Source organism: Xiphophorus couchianus, chromosome 20, assembly GCF_001444195.1.
Source record: "Xiphophorus couchianus chromosome 20, X_couchianus-1.0, whole genome shotgun sequence".
NCBI classification, from domain to species: Eukaryota; Metazoa; Chordata; class Actinopteri; order Cyprinodontiformes; family Poeciliidae; genus Xiphophorus; species Xiphophorus couchianus.
The window spans coordinates 27,434,727-27,444,664 of record NC_040247.1 but is presented as its reverse complement, the minus strand read 5'-3'; the positions used below and the strand labels follow the sequence as shown (position 1 = coordinate 27,444,664).

Below are 9,938 nucleotides of genomic sequence, written 5' to 3'. Positions count from 1 at the left end.
AATGGGATTTGCTTCCCAATCCACTCAAGGATGCTATTTCTGTACTTTTCCCCCCTTTACCACACTTTTTCCTTCCACTAAACTTGAAATTAACATGCTTGGATGCCATCAACTCAGCTGTCTTCCGACTGTGCGCGCCATGACGTAATATTTGTGCTAAAAGTATTTTCTACTAGTCTAAAAATAAGTCACTTTTCCACAAAAGCTGAATTTAGGGTTTTCATCTGTGGCAACCAATATTAGTCAAAATTTCAAATATTCAAAATGCATCTGTTGTTCAACCTATTTAAGCCTCACAATTTGAATTGTACGCATCTTTTAGCGTTATTTTAATTGTGAGATGCATATGTATTGTTGTTCTTAATTAGCAAAATGTGAATTTGTCACTCCCTTCCAGTCCTGCCTTAACCATTTTAATCCAATCTTTATGTGAAAACTACAACTAATACACTTTCTTTATACTAACTTGTCTCCTCCAATCTAAAGTCATATTTTGGAGCGTCGGGGTCTCTTGTTTTCATCGTGCTTCATGTGTGTACAGTTCACCTACCGCTTAAGGCAACAGCAAACATAGCGTTGTGTTTTGTACACGTTTGCATCGGGGCGGAATTTAAGGATGACGAAAGCTTGGATTGGGCTCTTATTTATTAACAGACAATTGTTCTGAGAATGCGGCTTCAATAAATTATCAGCTTTTGCACAAAACTAATGAGTTAAGGCGTGCTTAGTGGCAAACCCCCCCCCAAAAAACAAGATGTAGTGAAACACAGAGGACTCTCGTGGTGTGGCACATGCATTAAAAGGTGTTTTCTCAGGTGAGAGGAATGAAACGGCACGATAGCATTTGAACACTGGAACAGTTTACATCGAGAAAAACAACGAGAAGCTTGAAAACACAGTGAACAGTTTCCAGTCTCTTACATGGAGTATTTTTTTAGAAGAGAGGAGTGCATAGACGGGAAAACGGCAGCGTTTCCTAGAATCAACAGGGCTCAACAGGAATGTGGCCAACAGCCTTGGAAAGACAGTAAAAGGTGTTGCTGCAGCTTGTTAGCGCCACGTTTGCAAAGCCTGGTTTTTTTTTATTTATTCTAAATTCCTAAGAAATGAAATTACAGCTTTAAAAAAAACTGTTGTGCTTTCAGAAGCATGACAGCTCTGTTACAGTGAAATGAGTCTTTATTATTAAGAACTTTCACAACGAACAATTTCTATCTCAAGCTGCAGCAGTCTCTCCTAATTCAAAATAAAACTATTTAAAATCTTCCCAGGTAAAACACTGCTTTAATTCAACTTCTATAGCAAAGCCTGTAAAATAACAAATGAAGGAATTAAATCGGGGGAGTCCCAGAGTCTTGAAATGCATAGCTCTGACAATCAACTTGTCTACGGTGAGATGATTGTGGTTTTATTGTCCCGTGAGGCTGCTGGCACCATGCCAGTAGGTGGCGACAGAGTTGTCTACGATCTCGGGAGGTTCGGCTCAGTATGTGAGAGGACTCAGGATGAAGAGGCGATCCTCCTCCCTCCGGATCCACTTTAGGAGCTTGTTCACGGCAGAACACGCCAGGGCCTTAGTCGCCAGCGGACTGAAGCAGAGGTAGAGCTCGAAGCCGCTCGTCACCTGCAGGCCAGGAAAAAACAACAAAAATGCAGAAAAGGTGGCATGAAAAAGCAGCAGGATGTAACATTCACTTAAACTCCACTACCACAGATATTTTCTTTTTCCTTAAATGTAATGTTTTAAGGAAACAAGATGGTAAAACTACAAGACATCTTCCCAGATTTGAAATAACAGAAACAGCTTGGACTGGTTTCAGCAAGTTCTCATTACACAACTGAAACACTGAGGACATCATACTTTATAAATGTCCTGCTGTGGGATGGCAGGCTGCAGGATTCATCAAGCCAACTAAAACCAAATGAAAGCGTCAAACTCCAGAGAGGCAAAGTCTGTAAGGTAAACAATCCCACCAGTAGGTGGCAGTAACAGAATACTCTCAGAATGCACTCCCACATAAAAAGTTGAGAAGCAATTTAAAGTACTTTATTCAAGAAGTTAATTGATTCAAATAGAGTTTTGTTGTTTCTCAAACTTCTGATGTTTAGTCTTTGATTTTTTTTTAACCTATTTATTTATTTTTAATATGAGGTTGTTTCTGAGTTTTGGAATTACTTTTGATGTTGGCTTCATTCTAAAATGGCATTCTGGGGCATGTAGGCAGAGGAAAGGCTTTAACTGCTGAAACTCTCACCATGAACTAAGCAAGGCTAGTGGCATCAACTGCAGTATCCAGATGCTGACTGATTATGAATAATTATGCAATTATTTTTTTATTTAAAAGAACAATTTTATTTAAACATATTTTATTTTTGTAGAAATCAGCTTTTAGTTTGACATTAACAGAGTTTTTTGTACTTTTTTTTTGTCAAAAAAGCCAAACTGTGTTGATCATGAATGCCTCATTAAGCCAAAATATACTTTCTTTAGCCACTGTATGGAGCTTGAAGTAAAAACAATCAGCTTACTGGATTCTGTGCTCCTCGTGTTTACGCTAATGAATTGAATCTACAATCTGTGCTCCACTTGAAGCAGTGTAAAATTCCTTAATAAAAGCAAAAATGCAGCTTCTGCTGTGATATTTTTACATTTTGACAGAGACATCCACCCACCATGGCCAGCAGGTTCTCAGCTTCACCGCAGCGGTAGAAGGAGCGCAGCGGTCTGGTCGGGTGGTGTAAACAGCTGTGAAGGTCCTGGTAGAGTCCCATCAGCCTCTCCTGCTCCTCATCAGATTGGTACACCTCAGGTATCTCTGGACTGGACACAACCCCCCCCCATAAAAGTACTCGAAAAACGTCCAACATCTCAGTTAAAGGATAAAAATGAGCATTTTCACTAAAGATGCACCGATCCAATCTGAAATACTACAAAGGTGTTGAAATAGCACTAAATTATGTATAATATTGGTAAATATCGGTTACCGGTCATAACAGTAATATTTGACCAAAATTTTCCATATCGGTGCATTGATAGTTTTTCAGTGTCAGGTTGGTGTTGGCTGATACTAAACCTCAGATATCGGTATCGGAACCAAAAAACAAAACAAAAACAAAAAGTGGATCGGTGCATCCCTAGTTTCCGCCGGACGTTGACCTCTCACCTGGTGTACAAGCCTGAGCTTTTCGACTTGTACAGGAAGTGCCGCAGTTCTGGGATTCCAACCTGCACCACCGAGTAGCTTTGGCACTTGAGTGCCTCCTTCATGGCCTGGTAAGCGCTGCGCTTACTCAGCCTCTCCATGAAGCGCTGCTTGCAGTCCGACATGTTGAAGAAGTCCTCCCTGTCGGTGGAGACCAGGATGAGGCAGAGCTCGGAGCCGGGCTCCAGGTAGGAGATGTGGGCGTGGAAGAAGCCGGCCGTGTTGAACTTGGGCAGGCAGATGGGCGTCCAGCCCTCGCCCTCCCGGAACGACGAAGACGAGCCGACGAGGTTGAAGACCAGGTGCAAGTCTATGTGGTGCAGGAACTGGTCCTTCTTGCGGACCAGGGTGACCAGGCGGTCGCCGGCCAGCAGGATGGAGAACACCAGGTTCTTAGCCTTGGCCGCCTGCAGGCTGGACGACACCACGTCCCTGGCGGAGCTGGCCAGGGGCAGGCAGGTGACGGCGCTGAGCAGCAGGCCCGGGTCGCGCTCCAGCCGGTGCAGCAGGTTGTCGGTGAGGTACTCGGAGCCGGCCAGCAGACGGCGCAGGTCGTAATTCTGCTTGTGCTGAAAGATGTGGTTGAGCTGGGTCAGGGTGAGCAGGCTGACGATCTGGTAGTAGATGTACTGAAGCTCCCGGAGCAGCTCCTTCTCCGACTGACCGCTCTTGGTCACGCCTACCAGGACCAGAGGACTCTTGGTGAGGAAAACCACCTTACAGCCGTCTGGGAGCCGAGACACAGAGGGTCAGGTCGATTGGCTGCTTTGCTGAAAGCGTTACCAATCACCAATTAATCGTCCCTGACGAAACTCAGCTTCTATCCGACACAAATCTGGAACAAGTTTCCACAAAACTGCAAAACTGCCAAAACACTAAGTTCCTTTAAATCAAGGCTAAAAACCCACCTGTTCAGAGCTGCTTTTGATTCGTAATAAATGGAACGCTGACCAACACATTTAAAGTGTATTGATGATTTTTGATTATGGCTTTTGATTAATGGTTATGTTTATTGCTTGTATCAAAACCGTATGATGTTTTGGGCTGAAATGTGCTAAATAAATCCTCTTGGCTGCTACCTGTTGCTGGTCAATTGTCGAAACTGTTTTTCATCGTTTAAAACGAGGATCACAGTATGTCGTCTGACCTGATCTGTTCTCAGATTAGAGACGCACCGATCCGGTATTAATATTTGTATCATTCCCAAAACTGAAAAAAAATCCTAGACTGGGTATTAGTGGCAACGTGCCAGATCCATAAGGGCAGATCTACACGGTCTAATTCTTTGTGCTCTCAGGCATGCTTTATTATTTATTTTATACTAATATTTAGATTTCCTAGTTGCACTGTCTGAACCATTTGAAAGAAGGTTTGTTGCAGTGACCGAGACAGACAACCTACTGTTTTTGTCAGCTTCACTTTTTATATTATTTATTTTATATTGGCTGTTATACTCCTAGTTGCACTGACTAAGCAAACTAAAGTTGTGTTGCTTGTACATGTTTGACCAAGCTTGTGAAGCTACTGGTGCATTTAAGTATGCTGTACTGATGCAGAGTTATAAGGTAAATTTGTAATTCAGCACATTTACGTCTGTGTTTAATATGAAATGTTTTAAGTCAATTCAGCACTGTTTTTCTGTATCAGATCGATATCGGCCGATACTGAACCTCAGATATCTGTATCGGCACCAGGAGTAAAAAAAGTGGATTGATGCATCCCTAAATTGAACAATAAAAAATAAAACATTTTTGATACATAAATGAAACTGTATGTTTTAGTCACACAAACAAGCCTCCCAAGAACACATACTAATTACTGAAAATGACTGAAGTTGATATTCAAGCACCAAAAACTAATAAGAACTCATTTGCGTGCATGTTACGAGTTTTTGCTAGATCAAACTATGTAGAAGTTGTAAAAACCTTCATTTAAAAGTGAATACCTATGTTATTTTAAGAAAATTTAAGATAAGCAAGCATTTATTGACTTTACTAAAGTATCACACTCAGCATATCAGGGACAAAACCTGATATGCTGAGTTAAAACCGAAGCGTCCTTTGACCTGCGTGGATGGAGCGGATGATGTTCTTCTCCGCCTCTACAAAAGACACCAGCGCCATCATCACCCCCATGGTGCTTGACAGGGCCTCCTCCGTGCCGTAGCGGGTGTAGATCGGCTTTCCGGCCTCACTCAGCACAAACACGTGCTTTTTGTGGCTCCTCCATGCCTCGCTGGACACGTCCTCCTCTTTGGTTCTGCTCTCGGACGAGGCGTCGCTGTTGAGCCGCTCCTTGGCGCTTTTCTCCCCCACCAGGGCGTTGAACTCCTCTTCATCATGTTCCGCTGAACCGTCTGACCCTGGCGCCCTCTGGGCTTCTTCCTCAGCCTGGGCGGTAAGGTCTTCGTAGGACTGTGCGTGATAGAAAATAGCGCTCTGCTGACCAGCGCCTGCATTGATAAAAGGGACATATTTAATGGAAGGCGTTAAGAGGCCATTTCTACTTAAATAACACAAAAAGACCTGAAATCAAAGTGGTTAACCAATGGTGATTTCTCAAAACATCCTCTTAGTCCCTAACATAAGAACTAAGATTGTGGATCTCATCCATTTGAGATCCACAATCAAGATCGGATTATGACAGGTCTTCATATTCCACAAAAACGAAACAGAAACAACCGAGTTTAATCTGAAAAAACATAAATATTTCTCCTAGTGGAAACATCCAAAGTGATGATATGTCAGGCTTGCATTTTTTTTATACCATACGTGTCATTTGAATAAGATGATGAACATATTAAGGAGTTCTGACGTGGACCAGGTGGGGGCGCCAAACACCACAGAACTACTAAAAGTAAACTGGGAGATAGAAGAGCTTTTTCTTATAACTGAGTATTAAGGCCACTGTAAATAGAAAAGTTTTTTTGTAAATTTCCACCAAATAAATCATCTAAATTTAAAAAAAAAAAAAAAGTCTGAAAAAGTTTGAAAAGTCAAAATTTGGTAGAAAAAAACCCATGAAATCGAGATTTATCTCAGGGATTTTTGAGAAAAACAACAAACAAAAAAAAACCTGGAAATTTCTGAGGTTCCAGAATTTTCCAAGTTTTGAACCTCAGAAATTTCTATCGATGTCTCTGATGAATAATGGGACACAGAAAAATGTACATATTCCACAGATTTTTCATTTAACCACTTTTACCTCTTTTACAGTATTAGAATTACATTAAAATATGAATATAAAACAAATACTTCAGTTCCTTTTTAAATATAAAAATAAAAAGTTTATTTCCTAGAATGCAGTAAGTTTGAATTCCTTTAATGAATCTGGACAAGGCAAAGCTAAAACATTTCCATTTGAGGAGATTTGGCTAAAACATATTTACAGACAATGGTCTGTTCATCTTAAATGCGAAATGTATCAATTTTATGTACAGTTTTTGGCTTAATTACTGCTCTAAATGTGTTATTTTTTTCTGTAAGTCTCCCTTTTTTGAGTCTGTATACTCCAGATAACGATTAATCATTTACTGAGTTAGTTGACGATTATTTCATTAATCGATTAATCATGATTAATAGTTTCAACCCCAATCTAAAGGTTGCAGAATGCTGGAGAACTGGATCGGTTCTCCAGAGCCAGCCAGCTGTGTTGTAGGACGTCTAATGTGAGCCTGCAGAATTCCTCCAGCCTGCTACCAATTCTCATCCCTGGAAAAGTTCTGTGTTAGCATTAGCAGCTGCTCTTCACCGAGTGCTGCCTCCACTTGCGGAATACAAGTGTGCTCTTATGAAAACACAATGACTTGCTATAAACGTCCAAGTTCAACTCATCTCTGCATGTACTGCTGTCTTTCATGACAGGAAGAGCTAAAGCACAGTGTTCTGCATTAATTTACACAACCCTAGAATGTGCACAATCATGCTACTTCACACCCAAACCACCTTCAGCATGACCTCATCAAAAAATATCTCTAGGTTCAAGAGATAAGCCAGCCTAACTACAAATACATTCTTCATTTTTCAAGTTTCAAGTATATGTATATATGTCTTTCAGGTCAACAGTTATTGCTTTTATGTATTCTGTCTTTGCTTTCATCATCTTTCTTTCATCTAGGTCACAAATTCTGTGGACAATCCCACTGAAACCGTGAATAAAATAAAGTTATGGATTTTAAAATCAACTCTTAGCAGACAGTGGCCAGTAAATTCATCTATCAGATGTGGAACTTTTGCACCTAAATCTGTATTACGTTCTGATAAATGAGGCCCTAGTCTGGCAAAGTGGGGAGTGGCATATCCCGAAAGACCTGTAGCAATTGGTGGTTCTACTAAAGTGTTGGGGGTCAAATACAAATCCAAACGAAGCTTTTTGGGTATACAGTCATTGAAAATTCTGAAAAGTTGCTACCAAGGCAGTAAAATACACTTAACATAATCTAATCCAGATTACTCCAAAACTGACCTGGAGTCTACGTGATGTCGAAGCCCTACTGCAGGAGGGGGGAAAAAACAAACATCTGTCTGGGAAATACAGACATGTTGATGTTCACATATAACAGTTTCACGTGAATCCTGAAACAAAAACAAACGAAATCACCCCGGAAATAGTTTCAGATCGGTTTTGGAGAGGTGAGAGCGGGCTAAGCTCAGCTCACCTGGTTCCGTCCCCTCCACCAGACCCGGTGTGGGGCTGTCCGCCCTGTCCGAGCGCAGCCGGTCCACAGGCGCCAGCAAACCGTTCTCCCAGGACACGGTCGCCTTGCCAGTGTCTCCTTCCATCCCTGGGTCAGGGTTAGGTTCACACACCTGGACAGCAGGACCGACACAGACTGAGAGCTGGGTCCAAAGGTCGGGGCGGCTTCGTGACTGCGTCGTTTAAAGATGCACGGGGTTATACCCTGCTTTACTTCTACAGTGACTAAAAGCTACAAACTAGTACCAGCAGTAAAAAAAAAATGAAGTGAAACTAAATTACGGAACCAAAACAATAGTGTTGGGGGGGTATATTGTTCTCTCACATCCTTTATTTAGCTGGAAGCGTTCCCTAAAGGAGAACTTCAGAGGCTACTCTGAACTGCTAACGCCAACGGACGTCAGTTATATCGGAGGCTCGCGACGTCTACTCCAACTTCCCACAGCAACACGAACACTTCACGTCACAAGACGGACAACTGTCAGATTTCTACCTCTCATTTCCACGGCTTTCGTGTTTCAGTCCACGTCTCCTCCACTCATGTAGCTGCCGCAGCAGCTAGCTGCACGAAACTAAAGTACTTCTGCTGCCTGCCAACATGCTAGGTGGTGGAAGTGGGAATTGTGGGATATGAAGTCCCTAGTCCAGAAAAAGAGAAGCACGTGAGTGCTGTGAGGACGAAGTCACATACTTGTTTGTTTGTTTGTTTACGTTTAGTTGATTATCTAAGCTACTTTATGTATTTTGAGTCGAAGTTAGTAAAGAAAACATAAAAAAAACATAATTATTGAGTCAATGACTGAATGAAGAGTTAAAAATACTTCAAATACAAATAAATTACACTTTAAACAAATAAATATTAAAATATTCACCAGATTATTCTTAAAAATTAAAAATAAATAAATACAATTATATGTGATTTTTTTTTAAATGTAGACTGGAAAAGTATGCATTCATTCTTACCTACAGTATAATACATGTTTGTTATTAAAAAATAGAAAGTATTTATTTTATCATATGCCAAATTAACATATGAATATGCATTTATTTTACTGTTTCATCATTCCACGTTTCAGTACATTGTGAATTTATTTGCCAGGTTTATCCATCCATTGGAGATGTTCAAGGAAAACTTATTAATATCTACTCCTGGCTAGTTTTGTCTATTTTCATTGAACAGAGAAACTTCTAATTGAAAACGAGACAATGTTTCAAAATATAATACAAAAAAAATGAAGATGGAATATCAATTTCGTAATGAAATAACAGAACTATCTTCATTTGCATAGGACTTAAAGCAAAAATAGTTCTTGTCAAATATTTGTATCCTTTTTCAAATTGAATGCAACAACCTTTTTAACCCAAACCCAAACTATGTTGATTACTGTCATTATGTGTTTAATGTTCAAAGGGGTGGTATGTATTTTCAAGGCAGATGGTGCCACTTTATAGCACAATCGAGTAACTATTTCACCTTCAATTATTATATATCAAACATAAGTTATGAAATTTAACTTTGAACATTGACGGCATGAAATTGGCCTCTGTCTCTTTAAGAAGCTCCTGCTCTAACACTCAGCCGTCAGCGCGTCATCACAAAATTGCTAACACTGTTGCTAGCTTAGCAACTTCGTTGCTACATTTAGCAACTTTTTTGCAAACGCAAAATCAGCATGTTGTTGTTATCGTATCCATATTTAAAAACAATAGTTGGAATTTTATCATCTTAGCCAGAGTTATAAAGACCCATTGTGGATGATCCAAAGAACCACTCGTGGCTCTGGAGCCGTGGGTTGCAGATCCCTGCATCAGAGGCTTGAGAAGAGTACTTTCACTTTCATTCAGACAAGTTGGGTTGGATCTTTACCCCACTGCCTTTTGACCAAAGTTCTTTGTTTTTACTATCCATCTACACTGTAAAAAAAAAGAAGAAAAATCTTTAATTTATACTAAAATACAAGCAGCTATGGTTGCCAGAATTCTACCATAATTATACGGTACAAATACGATAAAATTCCTGCCGATAGCTGCTGGTATTTA

At 40.5% G+C, this 9,938-nt stretch overlaps 1 protein-coding gene across 5 annotated transcripts; it reads right to left on the bottom strand.

The window, feature by feature from the left end:
• Window positions 1-627: 627 nt before the first annotated feature.
• Window positions 628-8,548, bottom strand: mon1a (MON1 secretory trafficking family member A). 5 transcript variants are annotated; one of them, XM_028002535.1, is made up of 6 exons: window positions 8,392-8,548; window positions 7,861-8,011; window positions 5,269-5,655; window positions 3,165-3,930; window positions 2,674-2,821; window positions 628-1,624 (listed from the first exon to the last, which is right to left on the bottom strand). In XM_028002535.1, the coding sequence occupies exons 2-6, from the start codon at window positions 7,982-7,984 to the stop codon at window positions 1,484-1,486; spliced, it is 1,566 nt and encodes a 521-aa protein (XP_027858336.1). In that variant the 5' UTR covers window positions 7,985-8,011; window positions 8,392-8,548; the 3' UTR covers window positions 628-1,483. The 5 variants fall into 5 exon arrangements, with proteins under 5 accessions (XP_027858336.1, XP_027858337.1, XP_027858339.1 ...); XM_028002536.1 differs by having other exon boundaries at window positions 7,861-8,071; window positions 8,392-8,535; XM_028002538.1 differs by lacking the exon at window positions 7,861-8,011 and having other exon boundaries at window positions 8,392-8,534.
• Window positions 8,549-9,938: the final 1,390 nt, after the last annotated feature.